This window comes from Schistocerca serialis, chromosome 7, assembly GCF_023864345.2.
Source record: "Schistocerca serialis cubense isolate TAMUIC-IGC-003099 chromosome 7, iqSchSeri2.2, whole genome shotgun sequence".
In the NCBI taxonomy this organism is placed as follows: Eukaryota; Metazoa; Arthropoda; class Insecta; order Orthoptera; family Acrididae; genus Schistocerca; species Schistocerca serialis.
The window spans coordinates 332029462-332055256 of record NC_064644.1 but is presented as its reverse complement, the minus strand read 5'-3'; the positions used below and the strand labels follow the sequence as shown (position 1 = coordinate 332055256).

Below are 25795 nucleotides of genomic sequence, written 5' to 3'. Positions count from 1 at the left end.
GTGAAATATTCACTGGGCCAATTTCATTTATTTTGCGCACTGTGTATTACGGACGGATAAAAACTACTCTGATGAAATATTAGATGAAAAAAATTTATTTCTAGTGAAGTTATTCAAAATGGAGATTGACGTTTGATTGATAGTCTGTCTTGAAGGTCTAGTTTAAACATTAGTGGTGGTTGTTAAGACAAGGGCGATTAACAGTAATAACAGTGAGATTACGACCATTACTGAAAATTTTATTAATAAGTTTCTTCCTGTCTACGATTTTACCTACAATGGAGTGAGCCTAACGTGCGTCTTACAAAAAGTTAAGAAGATGTAATAAGAGAATTGCTATACATGATAAAACAATCTGTATGACGTTTAATCTACTTCGGCAGTAACTTCAGTCGTAGCCGGCGTACGTTACTTGTGATTCTCTGTAAAAGAAGTAAATTTTAGGCAGCCTGTCAACTGTCAGGTAAGTTTTGTGCTGTGATTAGACGAAGTCAGATGGTCACCAACATTATTAATTCAAGTTACATTTAGGCCAAACAGCTTAGAGGATACCCTACCACGATACAGTGCAAGCCGTATGTAATAGCATTTCAGTCGTGTCTTGTGTAATCAAGTGATCTGAGAACACGCTTTATGGGACTGCGCAAACCAGCGTTGTTTATGCAGAAATCAGTACAGCGCAACTGAAGCCGAAGAGACGTTCATTAAGAATGCGATCGGCTCACACACTCCAGCACTGCGGAGGGACATCAAGAGACATGTTGTCAACATAATGCAGATGGTGGCTGAGCTAAAACGGTATGGAACTTCGGCTAACTTTCTCTGGATGCAAGTGCACCATGACATCCAAGCAAATCAGTGTTCTTATCTCTTCGCAGTTATCATAATGCATAAACAACACCTGCATATTCCTCATTTCAGCGCATCCAACCACGCTGCTGACCTTAAAGCAAGGACAGTAGAAGACTTGGAAGGAAGTGCAGTAAGAAACACGACGGCACACATACCACGACAACTACAAATTGCAACCTGCACACCTTTCTCAATATCGTGGTTATACGGATTGGACATTCGGAAGACGATACCTAACGCTCATCATAGGTTTTAACAGGCGCCACGTCGTCGCTTATCGGACATTTCACATTGCACAGGTCTACAATAGAGATATGGGTAAATCATATTACCTGCCGTAGATGCCGTTCGTTCTCAGGACCAGGAATCATCGTAAAATAAATGAATCTGAATCTGTGTCAGTGTGGGTTAAAGGTGCTGACAATTGTAAAAAAAATTAAACTCGTTGGTGATCTCACTCATAGGGACAGCCCAACATTTTTTCAGATTCTTCACCAGAAAGTGATTTAAATGACATATTCTTTACGTGTGTGTGATTTCGTGTTCAGCAAGTTACTTTTTGCAATGCGCTCACCATATGACACCTATCCCCCATTAACTTCACCGCTATATCCCCAAAGCAAAGTCCAATAGCTTACAGATTTTTTTTTTCTTGTTTAGGGTCAGCAGAAACCACATAAAGTAACAATAAGGTATAACCGATGTTCTAGGAATACCTTAAGTTATTCATCAGTGATACGTTCTTTCATCGGCTACAGATTTTTCCGCGGATTCACTGCTATGCTCTTGAGATCCTTCCTTACCTCCTTGAACAATTTGTCTGAACAAATAGTCACAGAACTTTAATCGTCATTTCCTTTGTGACTCCATCAGCCGTTCATTACCCTGCATAAAACTCTTCCTTCTATCGCGTGGCATTACACAGCTATTTTCCCTCATACAGTCCACAGATGATTAATTTTGACATCAGTTATGTATCAGAAATGAATTACTCCAATTTATTCTTCTAGCCCGCATCTTTTCTGGATATTTAAGGCAGGAAAAAATGTGTTTTCGAGTGTTAGGTACTCTTCTTATGAGTATTTCACTGGTATATACGTACTTTTAGTCTGATAAGTTTCATCTTGAATACAGAGTTGTACTAAATCGTCGTCCGCAGCTCGTGGTCGTGCGGTAGCGTTCTCGCTTCCCGCGCCCGGGTTCCCGGGTTCGATTCCCGGCGGAGTCAGGGATTTTCTCTGCCTCGTGATGACTGGGTGTTGTGTGATGTACTTAGATTAGTTAGGTTTAAGTAGTTCTAAGTTCTAGGGGACTGATGACCATAGATGTTAAGTCCCATAGTGCTCGGAGCCATTTGAACCATTTGAACTAAATCGCCGTTGCACTACGGGGTAGACATGTCAGAACACGTAGGAAATTCATTCGCTCCGTATTGTAGCATCAAATTAGTTGGCGCCTGCAGACAGGTAACCCAATGAACACGTTTCCAAAGAGGGGCACTGTCGCTTCTGCCTTCCAAAAAATACGTTTCAACAATATCAGTGAATTACACCCATGCATTAACATTTGCCCCGCTACAAATAGCGCCTGTAATTGAGAGGTGCTCTATCCACTGATTATGTCTATATCTGGTACCTCTTTTAGTTTTCACACAGTCATTTCTTGAAATCCGGAAGGTATATACGAATGACTTTGTATAGTTTAATACTTAAATGTGCGACCCAGTGAAACTGTCAATTATCCTAAATTCTTGTGCAGGGTGCTCCAAAAAAGAATGTATTAGTGACCTCTTGGAGGAGATCATTGCATAGATGTTGAAACAAGAAGAGACTCATCAAAATATGCTAAAATCTGTTATGACTTTCATGAACGTAGACCTCAAAAGTTCACGTGGTCAGCAAGGGACTGTAGTTCCGCACATGGGACGGCACACTTGCTTCCGCCCGCACTCACCCCTGATGTACTCGACCTCCTCCGGGGTGAACTCCACGAGGCGGGACCTCGCGTAGCCGTCTGCCCTGCTGTTGTTCGCCACCCTCTGCTTCACCACCTCTGGGTAGTCCCCCTCGGCGCTGAAAATCGGGTGTCCAAAAATACCAGCCTTGGAGAAAAGAAAAAATATTTCTTAATAACACAAGGCTGTCCTTTCATCAGAACAATGCAGCACAGCTTCTACAAAAAAACTAGCCCTATTGAATCTTCATGTTTTCATGGCTTATTATTTGATGTATAAAATTCAGCCGTAGCTAAAAGTAGACTTCTGCTAATATTCTGCTGGGAAAAAAATTATTACACCTGGAAAGACGACTCCGATTTTGATCGGATGGCGGCACAAGCCACCTGGAGGATACTAGATGTACTGACAATGTTTTCAAAGTAATCTGCCAATAGCTAGATAGCGTAGTAGCATAGCTACCAGAGCGTCATTTGTATCTACCCTTTAATAGGGAATGCTCATAGCCAGAAGGCTCAGTGTGTCACAAACATGTAAAGCAAGCAGGTAACGATGCCACGGAGACGCACTCGTGCTTCCTACAGCCAACTGATCGAGTTTCAAAGGAGTCAAATTGTGGTCTTCCGAGTGGCGGGATGGTCTTTTCGAAGAATTACCACACAAGCTGGACGTGCTACATTATTTGTGCAACGATGTAAGCATAAGTGCTCGCGTGAACATTGTCACACACGAAGACGACGTTCTGGACGTCCACGCAGCACAGACGTCCTCCAGGACCGTCGTGTTGTAAAGGCAGCAGTGGCAGATCGTACAGCTATCACAGCACAGATAAGAGGGCTTGTGATTCCAGACGTGTCAACACAAACTGGTTAGCAGCAGTGGGACTACAGACTCGCGCCGGCCGGGGTGGCCGAGCGGTTCTAGGCGCTACAGCCTGGTATCGCGCGACCGCTACGGTCGCAGGTTCCAATCCTGCCTCGGGCATGGATGTGTGTGATGTCTTTAGGTTAGTTAGGTTTAAGTAGTTCTAAGTTCTAGGGGACTGATGACCTCAGAAGTTAAGTCCCATAGTGCTCAGAGCCATTTTGAACTACAGGCTCGCACACCTCTAGCCCGTCTTCCACTCAGCCCAAAGCATCGACGTGCACGGCTCGACTGGTGTCGTCAGAGGATCACTTGGAAGATGGAATGGCGAGCTGCAATCTTCAGCGACGAAAGCAGATTTTGATCGCACGCAAGTGATGGTCGTTTGCGAGTATGACGTGCATTCGTTGAAGACACACTGGCCCCACCCTAGGCCTTACAGTCTGAGGTGCGATAAGCTACAACTCCCGTTCACCTTTCGTGTTTCTGCAGGGAACGCTAACGAGTGCTCTGTGCTCGCCCGGCACATGCAGAATGTTGTTAGACCCATTCTTTTGCCGTTCTTGCAACAGGAAGGTGATGTGTTGTTCCAACAGGATAATGCTCACCCACATGCTGCCCGTGAAACTCAACGTGCTCTGCAAGACGTGCAGCAACTTCTGTGGCCAGTACCATCTCCGGACTTGTCTTTGATCTAGCATGTGTGAGATAGGATGGGACGAGAAGTGACTCATACGACTCGTCCCATCATAGAGAACTACGTGAACAAGCCGAGCAGGCTTGGAACAACCTGTCCCAGGACTCATTCACCATCTATACGATCGACTGGATGCCAGATTCAGAGGGTGCATTGCCGCCAGTGGAGGTTTCACCACTTACTAATATGGGTGTTTCAGCACGAGTCGATACCCGGTACATCTGAACTGCTTCTGTTATTGAGCTGTAAATACAGTCATTTCATGTACTCCATATGCAATGCGGCAACAATAAATCTTGAGTTAATTGGAAACCTGGAAAATAGTATCATTGTGGAAGAAATACCACAGGGGTGGCAGAGATCGACGATATATTCGTCTGTTACAGCCTAATATATCTGTTGTGGTCGAGCAGGCTACGCTATGTACTACGAAAATGTTCAGATTCTAATAAACGTATCATCTTTCTGGCATTAGGTTTTGAGGGAAGTGATCTAAATACGTTTTACGAATAATTTAATTTATCGTGATGATGGTTTCAACCAAAATAAAATGTGGGATACAGCATTGGCAATAGATAGGTCTCACAGACAACAGTAGCCTATTGTTCCCGCGTTGACTGGAAGTTGTTACGCAACATCCTTCACAGAGTGTGTCATGAGAGAATATCTCTTTCTCATGTGTAGTATTTCTTCCAACATGATATTCAGTGAGTGCTTTCGAAATTGGCTCTCTCTACCTGTGTATAACGTGACAGGGGTGGGACTTACATATTCTACATGGCTCGCTCCGAAGATGTCTGAAGGATTTACAGCAAAAGTTTTAGCACAAGACAAAGTGCGGTTACGGTTGGATTTCCACAATTTTGCCGAAAATCGAATGCTACTGTTAGAGACGGTATGTCACTTTGGAATTTCCGGTTGTCAAGTCAGATGAAATGTGTGCTAATTATGAGACAGTCAAAAGGGTCGTAATTCGCTATGGGTCGCGCACTACGATTGTGCATTTAACGGAGGACCAGTAAAACACCACTATTACGATGAAATCCATCATGACACGAGTAGTGAAGACTCTGAACTGTTAGGACTAACCACAAATGCTTGTGTGAATTACCTCAGCAGTATCAGGTATTTTAGTGTCATTGCTTCATACAACCAGGTGACAACCATATGCTACGTTTACATTATAAGCATGTCAATGCGCACGCATCCCAGTATCTCACATCACAGATCTTAATATAATCACAACGTAACGCCTCACTTAACTACTTCTCATTTATATAGTACCAATAATCCCTCATTTCCACCCCACTTCTTAAAAAAACTCTTACACCCATGTTGAGTATAATCTGGATGATTTGCACTCCACGTTAAGAAAAGCCAGTTTTTCACGCATCCCACTCTTTATGACGTAATATCCCCAGAACTACGTACTGTACAATTATGTAATACTGCAGGTAAATTCAGTGGTATATGTGGATACTGTATCCTTAATATGTTGTGAACAGAGTGTGAAGAAGTAATAGTAAAGAAGTAATAAATTAAAATGTCACGACAAATGCTGAAATTTTACTGCATCAACACCGACAATATAGTAAGTTATAAACTTTTTCACTTTCATTGTTTTGTGAGGGGTGTCAGAGAGAAAAAGTTTCAAAAAGGTTTGAAATTAAGTGTAATGTTTGTTGGAAGTCAATAAGAGTTGTCATTATGAAATACTGGATAATTATATTCTGGGTAATTGGAGCGTCTTTATTACGCTGCCCCATGACAATTTCTAATTTTAATACTTGACTTAGATTACATTAGATTAGTTTTTCGTTCCATAGATCCGTGCTGAGGAAATCCTCGTGGATGTGGTACATGTCAATATTTTTTTTAAGCTGAAATAACAATACTAATAGTATGAATATATACAATACATCATTTTTTTCTATTAAAAAATTCGTCAATGGAGTAGAAGGAGTTGGCCACTAGTAAGTCTTTCAGGCTCCTTTTAAACTGATCTTTATTTGTAACTAAATTTTTTATGTTTGCTGGCAAATTACTGAAGATGAGTGTTCCTGAGTAGTGGACCCCTTTTTGAACTAAAGTAAGTGCTTTTAAGTCCTTGTGCAGATTATTTTTGTTCCTGGTATTGTATGTATGAACTGAGCTGTTTGTTTGAAAAGGAGATATATTATTTAGGACAAATTTCATTCAGGAGTAAATATACTGAGAGGCAGTAGTTAGTATACCCAGTTCTTTGAAGGGGTTTCTACAGGACGTCCGTGAATTTACTCCACAAATAACACGTGTTACACGCTTTTGGACTTTGAAAACTTTTGTTTCACTTGAAGAGTTACCCAAAAATATTATACCATATGACATTATGGAATGAAAGTAGGCAAAGTATGCAAGCTTTTTCATTTTTATGTCGCCTATGTCAGCTAACACTCGAATTGCAAATACAGATTTGTTAACACTTACTGTGTTACAACTATAACATGAGGTCTTATCTCTTAATGAGTAGCTGAGAACAGCGATTTAAATTTTTAAATTTGGTCACTAATTATATTAAACGCTGAAAATAAGTGATTTTTTTTAGGTAACATATTTAACGGATTAACATTGAAAGGTCACAGGTTTAGCGCGAGAAAAGTCATTGAAAATGCGAAACACTGGTATATTAATAACCTGTGTAATCGCCAAAATGTTAAATCCAAGCATGAAAACGTGCGTGCATTGTGTTGTACATACAAGTGCCGGTTGTCAGTTTGTGGGATGGCGTCCAAGCCTGTTGCTCTTGGTCGGGCAATACAGGGGCAGTTAATGCTATTTGTGGATTACGCTGGAGTTGTCTGACGACGTTCCATAACTGCTCCATTGGAGACAAATCGGTGATCGAGCAACCGAAGGCAACATGTCGACACTCTGTGGATCATGTTGTGTTGCAACAGTGGTTTGAGGGCGAACGGTAACCTTTCCGTAAGCACTCCGTTCAATGTTGCTCATGAATGGCAATTCAACAGGTCGAATCATAAAATTGACTTCCAGATTTGCAGTCAGAGTACGTGAGATAAGCGCGAGAGGGCTCCTGTTGTCATACGAAACGCACCCCAGACCATAACTCCAGGTGTAAGTCCAGTGTTTCTAGCACGCAAACAAGTTGGTCTCAGACCCCTCAACTGGAGCCATTCTAACCAACACACGGCCATCATTGGCACGGAGGCAGAACCACTGATGTCCCAGATGGCCGTGGTGTGGGGTTAGTGGAATGCACCCTACAGAGGGTCTGGCTCAGAGCTGTCCTTGAAGTAACTGATCTGTAACAGTTCATAGTGTCTGTGTGGTGTCAAGTGCTGCTGCAGATGCAGTACAAGCACCAGCGTCACACACTGAACACGATGGTCTTCCCTCTTGATAGCGCCACCTGGCCGTCCGGAGCCCAATCTTCTTGCGACCGCACATTTTCGTGATGACCGCTGACAGGAATCATGTACAGTTTCTACATTCCCGCCAAGTCTTTCTATAATATTGCAGAAGGAACATCTAGTTCCTCGTAGACCAATTGCATGACCTCGTTCAAGATCAGTGAGGTGTTGATAATGGCTTCTTTGTCGCCTTAAAGGCATTCTCGACTAATATCAACTCCCAAGTCCAATCTCAAAGGTAACTAACGCTTACGATAGTTACAGTGCGTATTTAAAGCAAACCTGATTAGTATCCACATACTGTCGCGACTAGCACCACTCTTATGCAAATGGCGCGAAAATGGGCAAATGGCTGAGAGCACTATGGGACTTAACATCTGATGTCATCAGTCCCTAACTACTTAAACCTAACTAACATAAGGACATCACACACATCCATGCCCGAGGCAGGATTCGAACCTGCGACCGTAGCTGTCACGCGGTTCCGGACTGAAGCGCTTAGAACCGCTCGGCCACAGCGGCCGGCCAAATGGCGCGAAATCTATTCATCTTTGAGATGTAGAAACACGCCCACCAACTTTCGTTTATGACGCACACCTCCTTCTTGGTGTTGCAATGTTTCTTCCGTCAGTGTAGACCATAACTGTGCCCATGCGTAAAACAACAACGTCCTTTGTCGTTGTCCGCCTCTAGGAAAAGGTACCCTGCACTCAGCACTCTATTCTATGCTCGGTTGCACTTAAGGAAAAGCTGAAGCACTTTCATAGTCAACATTATAGCTTTTCCCTAGAATCAAATATGGCAATTTCTCTCTGCCAGACAGCAAAGAAAATGGTCAATTCCACATCTACATCTACACCTATACTCCGAAGCCATCTTACAGTGAGTGGAGGAGGGCACTTATTGTGCAACTGTTATGCCCCCCTTTTCCTCTTTCAGTCGCGAATGGTTTGCGGGAAGAACAATTGCTGTCAGGACTCTGTGTGGGCTGTAATCTCTCTAATTTTGTCTTCACGGTGATTTCACTAGATTAATGGACTCTTCTAGGAACGTTCGCTCTCGGAACTTTAGCAGTAAACTACACGGTGATGCAGAAAGCCTCTCCGGCAACGTCTACCACTAGAGTTTGTTGAACATCTCCATGACTCTGTAACGAAACGCGCCGCTCTTCATTGGATCTTCTGTGTTTCTTCTAACGATCCTATCTACTGGTAAAAGGGGTAAGCTATCTCCTGTGTGGGTGAGTTTCCTCCACTGAATCCGATTCTGGCCTCTCCCTTATCTGTCATTAGTTTTGTTTGCTAGTTTCACTTTAAATAGCTCCCTACATATACTCTTTGATATTTTATGGATGAAACTGCTTCCAGTGATTGTTCTCAAATTTTGAATCGTACAATAATGGGCGCAGCAAAAGTTGTTCAGACGTATTAAGATGGCGTCGTTTCAGTTGAAGGATAAGCTGCCATCTTGGAGGCACTGTCTGAACTTCGATCAAGCAACGTCCAGTGTGCTGTACCGATCCATGGCCTTATTGTTACTTATGGTTATAGTTGCTGCAATATCATCCCAGTCTCTTTCCGTGGATTTCCACCACGAGAAGTTGAGAGGCAGTTTTGTACTGTATAGGCAGTAAGCCATATAGCTGACCCGTTGGGAGTATTGGACACAGCGTGACACTATCTGCAAAACTCCTTCTGTACCAGTTAATATTGTTTTTGTTTGTCTTAAGAATGTCTTTTTTACTAGGCGCCTTTCGCTTTTATTTATGAATTATCTTCAACTGTCATTCTGAAATTTTGGTATACTTGATATATATTTCTACATTTTTCTATTTATAGATTAAAAGCAGTTTATTCATTAATTTGTTGTTTAGTTTACTTACATAATTTTTCCTCTTGTTTACGTGATCTGAAGTCCATTGTCTCTTCCTTCGTTTTTGTGGAAGTTGCACATTCACTTTTCGTGATTCTTCGGCTTTTGAGAACCCGCTTTTCCGCTTGCTGCTCATTGTACTTCACTTTTGTAATCTTGACAGAAGTTTTTTCATAAAACATGTTGCGCACTCTGCTGTCATAGCCCACTAACGCCAAATTTCGCCGCAGTGTCCTGACGGATACGTACGTCCCACATTGATTTCTGCGGTTATTTGACGCAGTGTTGTTTGTCTCTTACTGCTGACAACTCTATGCGACCGCTGCGTTGTCCGTGGTGAGAGGTAATGCCTAAAATTCGGTAGTCTTGGCACACTCTTGACGCTGTGGATCTCGGGACACTGAATTCCCTACCGACTTTCTAAACTGAATGTCCCATGTTCCTAGCTCCAACTACCATTCCACATTCAAAGTCTGTTAATTCTCGTCGTGCTGTTATAATGACACTGGGAACCATTTCACATGAATCACTTGAGTACAAGTGACAGCTCCGCCAATGCACTGCCCATTTTTGGGTAAGCTATAGTCCGCCAGCTGTGCATGTACATAACGCTATCCCATGACTTGACCTCAGTGTGAATCCAGTCATGTGGCATTTTCAGTTGCAAGGAAAGCAGCAGCAAACGGCGACACGACATGCGACGAACTATGGTTGTGGCTATACTTACTACTAGTGTTCTAATTGATACTGTACTGGTATATTACTGTACATGTCGCGGAATACAATATCAGTTACGTTTTTTGAAGCTCGAAATTTCCTTTTGCAAGCGTGATAGTGGTGGGACGGGGAGGGGAGGCGGAGGGGAGAGGGGAGGAGGAGAAGAAATGGGGTCCATTGCACTGCCCTGCTACTCTGTAGGTTGTCCTTGTCAGCTTGCAGCTGTGTCCAAGAGGCACTAACACCTCCCTCTGTACAGCTTTGTCTGCAGAGTTGCCTGTTCGGCAGACGTAAGCAGCGGAACAGCAACATACGAGGCCTGTTCAGAAAGTAAGCTCCGATTGATTGCCAAATTGAAACCACAGTGAACATCAGAAATGTTTTACTTCTAACAATTAGCTACACCTTTCAGCTACTTCTCTACATAGTCGCCGTTCTGACTTAGACTTTTGTCATGGCGTTGTACCAACTTTTCAATAGCCTCATCATAGAAGGCAGCCGCCAGTGCTTTCCGCCAATTCTCCACGCTGGCCTACACCTCGTTGTCTGTGTCAAAATGTTGTCTTCAAAGACAGCGGTTCATGTGACCAGAGATGAAACTCAGGGGGAGACAATTGCGGACTGTATTGTGGGTAATCTAACATTTCCATTTGAAAACGATGCAGGAGCATCTTCATTGCCCCTGCAGAATGCGGCTGAGAATTGTCTTGAAGAAGAAACAGCACGACAGTTATGTAATGTTAGCTGCATAGCTTCAGGCGAAATTTCTCACCAGGCCCTCGTACTTGGCGGCAGACACTATTTTCTAGACATCTTTACGCACTCACTGCGAGCTCAGAAATGAGAAGAGCGACGTGATGCTAACTGGGGTTATACTAGAGACACTACCCAACACATCTGTGCAAAGCTTTATCGAATTTTCATAATCGTTTCCATTTCGCGACCGATCGGAGCTTACTTTCTGAACGCCCCTCGTATTTGAAGTTATAATGAAATCTAGACCTTTCGCTGCTTACAGGCGTTGATATTTGGCCTGTAAGCCTTATTTATATATATATGAAGATGGTATCGGTTCTATCTACCAATGATTTTCTCCAGTGTGGATGCACTCACATTGCTGAAACTCTTACGGGAATCGGTAGGTTGACTGCTGCGAGTAATGAGTATAGTGGGCGGGGACACTTTAAATATAGTGTGTGGACAGTACGTTGGAAATGTGGGTCTCACGCGGAGCGTGCCATAGGTAATTCTCTGCAGTCGCACTATCGTCTGTATCCTCGGTGACTTAGTCGTATAGAGCGTCTGCCACGTAAGCAGGAGGTCCCGGGTTACAATCCCACCCTGGCACACATTTTTCAACTGTCCCCGTTGATATTTATCAACGCCTGTAAGCAGTGAAAGGTATAGATTTCATTATAACGTCATTCATCGAGAGCTGCAAGATCCCCAATGATATCTGTACAAGTACCAGCTTCATGTAGCAACATATTTAGTTCCGGTCAGGCTCACGGACGGTGCCATCTCTGGCAGACAGAACCATCGTGGACACATTACTTTACTATGCCTGACATGTGCAGTGTACTGGAGAGCGACGTTATCCTTCTGCTCGGCTGGTATTTATGGGGCTGCGTGCCTCAAGATAGCGAGTTGTCCTCGAGTTGTGATTGAATAATCATCGAGTCGTCTTCGAGTGTCATCGCAAGCTCTACAGTGGTCTATATGTATCTACTTCCTAGACAACGCCCTGCAACCTGATGCATTTCGAATGAACTTAGATATGTGACGAATAAACTGGTTTGTTTAAGTCATTGTGTCCAAGTGATCATTAGTAAACTTACGTGTTTTGCGCTGATGTTCTTCATGAGAGTTGGAACAGTATTTACTGTACTTGTAATAGCTTTTATGGCTTTGATTCAGTTCTGTCACTCCGCAGTTGTGTCGCCTCCTTGACAAACTTTGCGTGGGGTACAGCACTTGGTGACGATGGTCACAGCATATCCATTATCTTCACTGGTCGTTCCTCAAAACCATGATGGACGTTATTCGGAATCTCTCTTTCATTCTTCCTGTTACGCCTGTCAGCTCCAGATCCTTTACTCCTTTACATCTTTTCCTGGCTACATGAGCCAGACAGTAAAATTTATTTATTTTACCTGTAGATGAAATGCCAGTTTATGGTGTCCCTTTGGAGGGGTTTTTTCACCTGACTGTAAAAAGCTACCCGTCTCCTTGTAGCACAACCTGAAGATTATTCTCATCCTGTAGCTCAGATCTGTGTAATTTCGTCGCAGACATTCGATTTCACCAATGTTGCCTCTCAGATCTTTCAAAGAGTCCTTTTCTCTCTTATTACCATTTATTCAATGAAATCATTCTTTTTAGTCGCAGGCACTCCGTGGCGTACAAGGCTTCCACGTAGGTGACTGTCGTGGAAGTGTTTCTGTTTCATGTTATATTAAAAATATTTCCCATTGGTTACGTTCCGTATCAAGTGGTAGACGGGTTCAGTCTAATTAACTGCAGCAGACAGCGTTGCTAATCTTTTTTTCTCTTGGGTTAGGCTGGTTCCAATGACATCTCGTAAGTTATCTGTTTGGAGTTGATACTGCAATGCGTTTTCTCCAATGATATTTGCAACTCTGATCTGCCTGCTTCATATCTCAAGCAGTGATTGCTGCTCGATGATGACTTAATAACAACTCGAAGATAACTCGCTATCATTGGGGTGTCCGGCCCCACAAATACCCATCGAGCGGAAGAATGTCACACTCCAGTGCACTGCACAAGTCTTCAGTTAGCACTACGTTGTCTGCAGAATCCAAACAGTCTACTGTCAAAACTTATTTGCTGTGGATTGAGAGGATTCTGTCACTGACATTCAAATCTACTAGTTCCCTACTCCATTTCTATCACCAACTACCGCCGCTCGGCGCAGTTGACGACAAAGGGATGTTTGTGCGTCACAGTCTCTAGCACTTGTTATAACGTGAAAAAGAGACACTGTGACGACTCAACACTGCTGAAACTACATCTCCCAATTTTTGATCAATTTTTTGTGGAAAGTTTTATAGGTAGATATTTTTACATTATCTTTGTAAACGTATTATGAATTTTAATTCGTGTCTTGTTCCGAACGTCTAAAATATGTAAAAACGCCTTTGCACTTGGACTTATTAGGTCATAGAATTGCAAGGCAGTACTGTTAAGGTTGGGATATCTTCCAAATTGAGGAAAACACTGTGCTAGACGTACTCCAATGCACTTCCATTGTTGATTCAAAAGAATTAAACTGGAAACACGTAGCGCTTGCCAATGGAATAAATGCAAATCAGTCAATATTCGACATGTAACATATTTCCATGGGCATTAGAGAGTTGCTGTCTGGGAGAAGTTTCAGACAGAAGAGCGGCGCTTACGCCAAGCCACGTAGCTGTTCGCACGTTCATTATCCGGTGCCACCGTAATCAATACATAGACAATTAGTAAGGAAAGGCAGTTCCAGTGCATATGTTGGTAAAATAATGAAAACACGGCTGTGTTAATGTAACTATAATATTTTAGAGAGACGCTATCCCTACTCTCATCCGTTATTACTTATAAAACGATCCTGTAACTATTACCGGTTACAAGCCGAGTCTTACAGTGTCATAGAAATTAGCCACAAAACCATAATCATAGAAATTAGCCACAAAACCATAATCAAAACTGAACCACTGAAATTGTTTGCAATGTTGAGGAGCTTTCAGTAATTAGAAATGACCGTTTTTGTACGAGGGTTGCAACCTAAATAGTGGCAACTATTTATTCACAACCGATACAAAAGAGTTACATGTTTTCACCTGTTACTGTCCTTCAGAGTAGTCACCAGCGTTGTGTAGAACCCGTTGCCAGCGATGTGGAAGGCGTAGTATACCGTTAGCAGAGCTTGCTCTGTTGATGGTGCGAATGGAGCGGTCTACTGCCTATCGAATCTCTGGAACAGTTCTGGAGCGAATGCCGCAAAGTGGTTCCTTCATCTTAGGAATCAAATCAAAGTCCGGGGAGTATGGTGGATGGCTCAGTACTTCCCAGTTCCGTCGACCGAACAGAGCAGCCACAGCTTGCACTGTATGCACCCTCTCATTGTCGTGCAAAATGGTGGGTGGGTTGCGCAGGCAGTGTCGCCGCTTCTTTCGCAAAGCTGGTCGCAGGTGTTGCTCCAAAACCGAAAAGTAATACTGTTCATTGACCGTCTGCCGTGAAGGAACGTAATGCGTTAGGATAACACCATCACAGTCGTACAAGAGAATCACCATAGCTCTCAGCATACTGGGGCTCTGACGCACTTTCGACTTTCACGGCGACCCATAATGTCGCCATTAGTTGGGTTGGCGTTTCAGTTTTGGCTTGTACGATGTGGCCCATGTCTCATCCAGTGTTACGATACGGCGTAAGAAAGCCTCTCCTTCGCGCTCCAAGTGCGTCTGAGCAGCGTCGTAAGGCATCCATTTCTGCATTTCCGTCAAGTCATGCGTGATGCAATTTTTCTCATGCCCAGGCGTTCCTTCAGGATGCGAAGCACAGTCGTGTGTGCTAATCCGGTTTCGTGGGCGAGCTCACGAATCGTATGGCGTCGTTCATTGTCCACTAACGCGGCAATAGCATGCACTTCTTCTTCAGAGATGCTAGGACGACCTGCCTGGTGCATGTCTCCCACTGTTTGCCGACCATCGTTGAAGGCTTTTACCCAACGTGCCACTGTTTTGTACGACAATGCCGATTCCCCGCACGCCTGTTGAGGACCTTGATGACACTGTCGTGCTGTACGACCTCTGGCACATTCACTCTTGATCCAACTCATTTGTTCCTGTTTCGAAAACATAGTGACACCGTTACGTTAGACCGCTCGCTCACATGTGACTGTGTTTCCCTCGATTGTGCGCACGCCGGTGACGTGGGACGGGCGAGTCCATTTGCTCGGAGGTAAGGTAGGTATGTCAACAACGTGTGCTATCAGCGACAATAGTAGACTCCATTGCGTAGTTTCTCCACAGCAGTATTGCCACTATTTAAGTTCCAACCTACGTACATTAAACTAACTCTATATTTAACTTCACGGCTCTGCGGAACTTAAGGACGATATAGATAAAGTAACATAACATACTAACAACTCCGTGGAAATAAATGAAAGTGTGCGAGCATGTCGGCAGGGGTCTCCCAGCGTGCGTAGCAAACTGGACGTCACATGGCGTGAAGTCAGCGTGACTATAACGCTGAACTGGGCTGGTCCCGCACCACGAGGCGATCGAAGTAAAGGATAAAACAGTGTCAATCACTGAGGAGTTACGGTACACTATTGTGGTATTCTTCATTATATCATCGCCCGGAGACAACATTTGGTTGAAACTTCCTAGCAGATTAAACCTATGTGCCAAGCTGATACTCGAACTCGGGACCTTTGCCTTTCGGGGACAAGCGCTCTACCAACTGAGCTACCCATCCTCCAGACTGTGCTAAGAATGTCTCCGCAATATCCTTTCTTCCAGGAGTGTTAGTTCTGCGAAGTGGAGAACTTCTATGGTGTTTGGAAGTTAGGATACGAGGTACTGACAGAAGTAAAGCTGTGAGGATGGATCATGAGTCGTGCTTTTGTAGCTCAGTTGGCAGAGCATATGCCCGCGAAACGCAAATGTCCAAAGTTCGAGCCTCGGTCCCGCACACAATTTTTATCTGCCAGGAAGTTTCATATCGCGCACACTCCGCTGCAGAGTGAGAATCTCGTTCTAGAAACGTCTGGATTACTTCACATGGGAGAGAATCATTGGGAAACTGGAAGAAGAACGAAGTGTAACGAGAGTAATCCAGGAGTATGGAATTTCTCACAGCATTGCTACATGTCCATAAGTAGCGTTCCGAACCACAGGCACTGTTGCCCGAAGGAGAGGAGATATCGACAAGGGTCAGCTACAGGTAACAGGTTACTGCTGCATTGTGCAATAAGCAAGCTCGAGTCTAACAGCGGGTACAAACCACATTTAACAGGATTGAAGGGCACGCTCCACAGTGGCACAGCAACTGCGATGGTGTGGTCTCCTTACAAGACCATCATTAATTTGTATTCCAATGGAACCTGCTCAGCGGCGGTACCATTTACGAGGAGCATATGGACTGGACCAACGAGAAGTGGGATCGTGTATTCGAATGAGAACAGATTCAGTCTGAGTAGTGATTCCGGACGCACACTCATATGGAAAGGGGTGGGAACATGTAATGCACCCAGGAACACTGTCAATCATGATTGTTTTTGTAATCCAGGTGTTATGGTGCGGGGAGACATAATGTTTCATGTACTGAGCTCTAAATCCTCGAACACGTTACACTCACCGGTCACCGTTATAGTGACACTATACTCCTTACCCATGTGAGAGATTTCAGGGGTGCATTCGGCCCCGGCTTCCTTTATGATGGATGGCAGTACTCGACAACATCGAACTGAGCAGGTAAAGGTGCTATTGGAACGAAAAGGTATTCGGAGAATGGACTGGTCTGGCCCTTCCCCCAACTTAAATTCAAACGAGAACGTGTAGGATACGTTGCAAAGCTTGCATTGCAGTCCGTGATAATCACATTCCTTATTAAGAACCATGTCCCACCTTTTGTCATGTCCAAGGGATCATCATAAATCGCGGTTGCTCCAGTGTAATTACTATCTTCGAATAAAAGTTTTATTTGTGTTCACCTCAATGTATTTTTCTTTCAGTTACCTTCTGTACTATAATGTAGCATTCTACCTATGTATCGTTCAAGTATCACTGGGGTATGTTACTTCACAGTGAGACATCATGCGAAAATTACTTTGGTTCTTTAGTTTTGCATACCAGTGTAACTAAACACCTTAACTTTTAAAATCAGAAAGTAAGCACTGCCATTTGGGTAATCTGAATATGTCTGTTTGCTGATAATTACTGTGGCACATAACAACTTACATTTGTTTCACGATTTTCAATGTATATGTATTTTTACTGAACTGACAAGTTGTGGTTTGGCAAGGAGTATTCTGGCGATGAATCATCATTCCTAGGGCTATATTGTAACGCGTGTCATTCCAAAAAGTTATTGAAGTGGTTTTTTTCAGGTTAGGCAGTGAAAAACTGTACCGGTAAGCGTTTTTGCCTCACAATGCGTTTGCATTGTCAGGTATGTATTGATCGAGTTACAGTTGTTACAGTATAAATTACGGTACTAAAAAATTTAACACGAAGCTTGTTTCTTTAGACCGAAGAACTGAATTCTTGGATCCAAGTTGTTGAGCAATTGAAGCAACGTTTATAGAGAGCACAAAAAACAGAAAGGTAACGCCAAGTTAATGAGTTACAGGTGATCTATTGGCACAGATCTCTAGCTAGATGTCTGGGAACTGGTGGAGAGTTAGTCTTTCAGTAAACCAAGTTCGTACATTTTATCAATAAATGTTTAGTTTACTGGAACTTACATAAGCTGTCTAATGATGAAAATACATGGAATTTCTAAGACGGAACTACAGACAAAACCATATCTGTAGTTTCGAACAAGTATAGGAGCTAATGTATCTACCAGGTATCTCGAATTACTTCCTTGCGGCATAGCCTAGCCCTGAAATGTGCATAGGCCACTACTTGTGATAAGGTAGTGATTATTTTCCGATACTTACGTAGAATTGTAGCTTCCGGTCTGCAGCGGCGATGTCCTCCGTTGAGTTTGTGGCTGGCTCGTACCACATGATGTTAAGGGCAATGCCGACCTTTCCTGAGATAGAAAAGACCATTACCACAGTTTTGTTTCTATGTTTCACTGAAAACAGAGTAAAGCTACGCGTTGACATCCATACGATTTCATGTAAAGTGAACGAGTGCACACACAGAAAAGAAGGAACTTTCAGCCAATGAAGAAATAGCCATTATTAGAGGTGGACAACGGGAAAGATAGTGCGACAAGAGTAGCACCTGAGGTGCTCGCGTGGGTTCAATCATCGTTCCGTACTCGACGTACGCCCTGAAGGCATTGACCGTCTTGTCTCACAGTGAAGTAACACTTACGGCAAATACTTTTGAAATAATAAACTGTTTACTAACTTCTTTCAATCTGTCTCGTTTTCATTTGACTGTGCCTTATTTTTCCTTTCCAAATAACTAAACTCGTCTACCACCCTTAGTGTCTCATTTCCTAAGCTAATTATATCATCTGATTTAATTCATGTTTTTTACCTTAAAAATCCTGGTTTCGTAATTACGTAAGTCTCTGTAGTATCTGTGGGACTTGTAGTTGGTTTTGTTTTATCTTGAAGGTTCCTGCTAGTCACAGCAGAGTCTTACGGTAATTTTAGCTTGCAAAGTAATCGAATAAGCCTATAAATTCTTCAAAACTACAGATTTCGTTTTTACTTTAGTCATTTAACTTAATTTAACCGATACTGCGCTCTCACTTATGTGCCTCCCATTTCGTTCCCTTGTGCTTAATATTGTATTGTGAAGGAACTGTTTTTAATTTATAAGACCTATTAGGTTTCTATTACGGTTTTACCTGTACAATTCTAGTCTTGAAATTGCCTTATATTTTATGGAACATTTGAGATTTGAAATTTTGTCTTGTTTTGTATTGAAATTTCTTGTTCACGGCAGCAGAATTACATTCCAGTTTTAGGATTATAAACTAACTGTGTTTTGGTCTATACGCTCTAGACAATTACTGGCTCTCTTGTAGGTTTACTCATTCTCCATAAAATTTTTAAATTTTTGTCTGATAAGCGTTCCCGGTTATGTACTTTTAAGTAGCACCCTAGTGCATAGTTTCTCTAAATTTTTAAATAGGATGGTTTCTATTTAGACACGGTATTGCATAAATCTTTTTAATTTATCTTATTATTTGTCAGCTTCCCCTTCTCTGTTTATAGTCTTAAGCACCTCGGCTCCATTTCGTCTTCCTGTTTCTAAATCTTTTCTGTTTCATTGTAATACGTTCGTACACTTAACCTCATGCTTCTGGTATTGGACAAGATTCTGTAGTAATATTTAGAAATTTATTGCCTGAAACTTCTTGGTAGATCAAAATATGTCTACCGGATCGAGACTCGACTCGGGACCTTTGTCTTTCGTAGACAAGTGCTCTGCGGACTGAGCTGGCCAAGTACGATTCCAAAGCGTATTTCCTGAAGGAATACAAAAATTCTTTAGAATTGAATAAATAGACAGATTTTCATGTGAGAGAGTACGATCAATATTGTCTAATTTCTGTAGGTGATAAAAATACGAACATGCACAATTTCATGTTAAGTGAAGCTGTTCTTATCTCGAAACACGGGTTGAATAAGAGCAGTTCTCGATCAGGCACGGTCTTTTTCAAGAAGATGTGCCATTTCCTTCATCAAACTTCCGAAATATCTTGTCCATGCATCTCAGTAAAAGATCGTCATCTTTCTATCATCTTTCTATATGTATTTATTCAACAGACGAACATGCAAATGAGCACAAATACCACGAAAATAAGTATGGTATGCCATACAATAATGTAAACAAGGTAGCGATAGTTTATATGAAAGGGTATTTTTTTTCTTTAGTTTAAGAGAAAAAGTAAAGAAACGATTGCTGGGTGCAGTTACGTTGCAGTTATAGCCAAAAATGAATTGTCACGCATACATTCTCTCTTTCTACCTCTAACAATAACCCTCCCGTTACAAATGTTAGCACTACGGCCATGATAGTGGCCTCATTTGTATTGAAACTGCAGTCCGTGTGGGTATGACATTTCAATATTAACGTGCCAGAAAAAATCACAGAGTTCTTTAACATATACTGGTGTGGTGTTCACGCCAAGTATTAGTTCTCCCAAAGTAGACGAGGCGGCATGTCTTCAGCAGTTATTCTCGGCTGAAGTGGATTGCTGCTCTATGTGACTCGGATCTTTGAGGTCAGGCAATCCATAAGTGAAGTAGTCGAGATTTCAAAGGGTAGTTATTTGATTCACGACGTTAACGTTAGTTAAGAAAACTACAGTCATAATAAAATCAGATGCTCACACAGATAGGCGATCTAAAAATCCATGCGCTAAATGATCAAGATACGTAAATAATGTGTTTTTCATAAGCTATTGAACAATATATTAAAACTGTGCTATTATGAAAGAGGTCTGCGATACTCTCGCGAAATACGTCACTGCATATTGCTGACAAAATCTACAATCTCACTGCCTAGATCGCCGGTACTCAACTTTATTGGCTCAGGCAAGTTTCGAACAACACTCACTGCCAGCGAGGATCATCTCATATAGTTACACTACAATGCACGAAGTGAGTTGGACCGTTCATAAAGTTTCTTACATTTTAACTGCTAGTGCATTAATTCTAATGACTACATTTATGAGAGACTCATACAAGTATCTATTCCATGCATCATTTAACAAATAATAAGTCATGACGGTATAAGGTTTGGCTCACAGGCAGCATCCCAGCAGCCAGTCCAAGCAAAAGATTCCTCCGCCGGTGCCACGTCAGCCAGACACAGGCGCCCAACAAACTATGGTCCCGTGTGCAAACAACATTGCGCTTCATTTTCCCGTCTACCGACTAAAACTTTGTAATGAAGTCAGTTGCCCGTTACATCACGTATGTAGCTTCAATTAATAATCAAGTAACCAGGGCTGCCGGAATCAACGCACGCTTGTGCATTAAAAGGAATAATGTGCATAACAGGAAGAACAGCAGTAATTTTGTCAAAAAACGCAGCTGCTGTTAGAGCTTCCAAACTAAACAATGATAAATGAAGTACACTGCCTGAGAAAAAGCTGAAACACTCAAAATAGGAGGAGATTACGGAGCTAAGTTTGACGGGTTGAGAGGGTATGTGGTGTTATTTCAGTGATTACGAATTGAGTCCATTTTATAAAGACCTTGGCAGTATGGGCCCACGTACCAGTATGACTCTGCAGCCTCTCTGGCATGAATTCATGCGCCGATTCGGTTGGGGAGGGCGTTATAAAGTCTTTGTTTCATCTCCTGAGGCAAGATGGCCGACAAATCTAGTAATGAAGTTGGGACGGAATTGACATCCAGCTGATCCCACAATTGTTCAATCAGCGACAGATTCTGGTGTCTCACTGGCAATGGGAGTACCTCAACATCACACAGACAGCTTATAGAGAAACGTGGTACGTGTGACAGAGCATTGTCCTGTTGAAAAACGGCGCCACAATACTGCTGCATGAGAGTAATACCTGAGTACGCAAGATGTCTGTGACATACCGCTGTGCGTTCAGAGTTGGTTCAATCACTACTGGCCATGATCTGCAATCATACCCGATGGCACCCCATTCCATGAAGTCAAGAGCAGACCTCTTTGCGTCTTCAAAACACTGGGAGAATGTAGACTGTTTCCAGGTCGCCGCCGCACTCGCCGAGAATGGTCACCCGGAGTACGACAGAACCGCGATTTACTGCTGAACACTGTGCAACTTTATTCATCAGCAGTCACGGCACGACGCTTTAATGGCATCCTACTCGTAGGACGATAATTCCCTAGTCTGGTTGCTGCTAGTCTCCCACCAACAGTGCGGTATGACACTATGTTGCAGGAACTCATTGCTTGTTCACGGACGGCACGCGCATTTGTGAAGGGCGTTACAATGTCCATGATCTACTGTATGGCATTCCTAACTTTCTGTTGTGAGAGGTGATCGACTGCAACCTTTAGGACTAATATGCCTGCCCTCACATTCCAATGCAGTCCAACACCAGACCACTGTCACATCTGAATGCCCCAAAAATCTAGAAATTGAACTATTCGATCAGCCGGCCAAGTGGAGCCCCGCAGAGAGGTTGCTTTCAATCTTTGTCACATGCTGATAACTCTATCTCACGAGCATCCCTCACAGTGATCATTCAATATTTGACTGTTCACGTCCTTTACATACCCCCGGCCTGGCAACTGTCCTAAACATGAACAACGCTAACACGCTCTGGTGGTCGTTTATTTGTCACTGAGAATTTCAGCTCTAATCATTTACATACCTGTGAATAGTATTTACATGAACGAATTAACACTACATCCATCCTTGTCTTCTGGGTGTTTCACTATTTTTGTTTGGCAGTGAACATACGATATGCGCAGTATACAAAGTACATACCTTGCTGAGTCGCTCGGTACTGCTCGTCGTAGAGTCGGTACGCGGCGGCGTGTGCCTTGAGTAGTGTGTAGACGGCCATGTAGTCGCCCACGCCTGAGGAGTCGATGCCCGGGGCCAAGGCAGGAGAGCCACTGTAGCCCATGATGACACTGCTCGGTTCGTTGATCGTCTGCCACCATTTCACCTGCCATTCGGAGCAACCACAATACACTCTGAATGAACTAGTCATCAAAGAGTCTAAACCAATATGTAAGTAACAGATACGAGCTAATATTCTGATATAGAGACTGCTTCACTGCTGGACATACAATCTGCTGTCAAAGTTCGTGAAGTAGTTCATCACGTAAGGAGTATTGAATGATTGAACTTTTATTTCATTAGGAATTGGTGTCGATCATCTACATCCGCATCTACATACATACTCCGCAATCCACCGTAGGGTGCATCGCGAAGGGTACCTTGTGTCATTACTAGTCATTTACTCTCCTGTTCTACTTGAAAATAGAGCGAGGGAAAGCTTCCGTGCGAGCCCTAATTTCTCGCATCTTATCTTCATGATACTTACGCGAAATGTACTGTGGCGGCAGTAGAATCGTTCTGCAGTCTCAAATGTCGGTTCTCTAAATTTGCGCTATAGGCCTTGCGGAGAGAGCATCGTCTTACCTCCAAAGATTCCCATCTGATTTCACAAAGTGTCTCCGTAACACTTAAGTGCTGATCGAACGTCCAATAACAAATATAGCTGCCCGCCTCTGAATTGCTTTAATCCGAACTGATGGGGATTCCAAATACTCGAACACTATTCAACAATGGGTCGCACTTGCGTTCTTTATGCCGTCTCATTTATGGATGAGCTAAACTTCCCAAAAATTCTACCAATAAAACGAAGTCGAGCATTCGTCATCCCTACTGCCAACCTTACATACTCATTCCAAGGCAGGCGAGCCACTGTAGCCCATGATGACGCAGCCCTGCTCGTTGATCATCCGCCACCACTTCCTCTGCCAGTTGGAGCAGCCACATTATACGCTGACTCAACTAGTCTTAAAAGAATCTAAACCAACGCATCAGTGACAGATACGTGCTTAATATACTGATAGAAACTGTTGCACTATTGGAAATAGAAACTATTATCAAAATTCCTGAAATTGTTCATCACATAACGGGCACTGAATGATTGGGCTTTCATTCCATTAGGAGTGATGTGTGTCCCCTGGACACAAACAAATTTTTTCATTTATTGTGGCAATGAAGCAAACGACCTCCAAATGCCATCAAGGATTCATACACTGCTTACTCTGCTGCATTATCATGCTGGAATATGCCATTTGGTACTATCATCATGAAGCTTATCACAACAGAGTTTATCATTCTTATCGCATGCCGGAGAACATTCAGCCTCCCTTCAAATATTACCAAATTAGTTCTTTTGATATATTGAGTACCATTCCCACACCACGATTTCAGGATTGGGAATGGTATAGGCATCGAGAACCGCTACTTCCAGTGACCATTCACCAAGTCGTCTACGTACACATTAGCATCGGTCTCATTGTCATACACGGAAGGGAGACTCATCGCTGAACACCAGAGAAGTCTACTCAATATTCCACTTGACTCTGGCTCTATGCCCTGCATGTCTCTGTGGTCTGTGATACGGTGTCAACCTTAAACGAAACATGGCAATACGAGATCTCAAGTCATATTCCAGTAGTCTATTCCCCTGGATTCTTGGTGATACTCTGTCCAGCCGTGGCGTACCTCCTTCCAGCCACACATATGGGACAATGTCCTCCATACTCGTCTTCGCATAGGCCACAGCCCTATGACGCATGACTTTTTCTTGCGCCAGTGAGAGGAACCTCGAGTGTGTGGCGCTTGTGCCGTAGAGATCACTGTGCACCACTTTTCATTTTCCACCAGAGGGTAGTGGCAGGTTTGCCGACAGATCTGCCCTCTATTTCAAGTTACTGTCAGACGAATGTGGTTAGGGTTTTGAGGTATTGTGATTTGCTCAACATGTTTCCTAAACTTTTAGGGACATGCTCGTGATGTATTGACAGGGTGACTGACTCGCCCAAGCTTTTTTTAAATAAATGGTCAGCAAGACACATTTCCCTGTGTTGCTGTTTTAGCTCCTCTCTCGTTTAACTTTCGTTTTAATCCCAGATATAGCACCTCTCACCATTTCACTGTTGTCTTATAGTGAGTGACATAGAGTGATCGCGTGCGTTAATGCGAGTGAGGTGGGAGTGAGTGAGGTAGTGTATGAGTGTCATTTTATAGGTTTCATCCTCACTGTGACAAAAATTTTAGTCAGTTTATCCGCATTCATTTTTTAATATGTGTAAGGGCGTTGATAACTTCGCCGTTGAGCGCCCATAACCTCCAAACATACACATACGGCACTAAGCCTGAAAATTTTGCCTGGGTTTCAGCTGTTGCCATCTATCTGCCTGTCAGACCCAGTCGAACAATCCTTCGATCTTCTTTTGGTGTAGTCGCTCTGGAAGGATCCATGTCTGCTCATCTTGCCGCACTGTTATCGTGAGTCCATCTCGTCACCACTCGTTGTGCAGTCACAGTCCCACAGTCATTTTTTGTGCAATATGTCGATTTGATGCTCTTTCTTTATACCCCCATGTTGATGACTCGTCCTGACCTATCTCAAATTCCGAAAGATAGCGATAAGCTGCATGTGCTCATCTTATGGGCACACTGTGTTGTTATCTGCAACTGAGAATTTCCAGTGACGTTAGAGACAGCAAACAGCCATCAAGTACTATTACCGTTATTCACCTGTAGGAATGCTTTCGTCCTATACCGAAAATAAGTTTGTATAAAGCTGAAATTTTAATCAACATGTCTCACAGGTATATAACTACTGATGTATCAGTTTCGCAGCTTTCGGTCAAGGTTTTCATTTATGGACGCTTCCCATTTAGGTCAGTGTTATGAATCAATGGACTCAGTCATCATTATCTGGCAATATGGACCTATATGTTGTATACTTAGTAGAGCTCTCATTAGTTTGTCGGTTCACTTTGATGAAAAGATGATTTGTTCAATTTATCCACCCTTTTGTATAGGCACAAGTCTGGGCAAGATGTCGTGAAAAGATCACTTACTCCAACACGCTGATGTACCAATGCGTCATAGCACCCACAGTGCTTCGCCACCCACCTACCAGTCAGTGCCTAGCTAATTATTGAAACCAGGGGCACTTCGGCACACAGCGCATGTGACATTTGCGCCATCACAACAAACTCTCTTTGGCACGTATAAATACTGGCCAAA

The 25795-nt window shown here is 43.0% G+C and overlaps 1 protein-coding gene across 1 annotated transcript in view; it reads right to left on the bottom strand.

The window, feature by feature from the left end:
- The window catches only part of LOC126413058 (myrosinase 1-like), an 86951-nt gene that overhangs the window by 18534 nt on the left and 42622 nt on the right, over nucleotides 1-25795 (bottom strand). Inside the window, exons 5-7 of the mRNA XM_050082956.1 lie at nucleotides 22499-22682; nucleotides 18036-18130; nucleotides 2806-2953 (exon numbers count right to left, since the gene is read on the bottom strand). Coding sequence (XP_049938913.1) covers nucleotides 2806-2953; nucleotides 18036-18130; nucleotides 22499-22682 — 427 coding nt within the window. The remainder of the gene's footprint in view (nucleotides 1-2805; nucleotides 2954-18035; nucleotides 18131-22498; nucleotides 22683-25795) is intronic.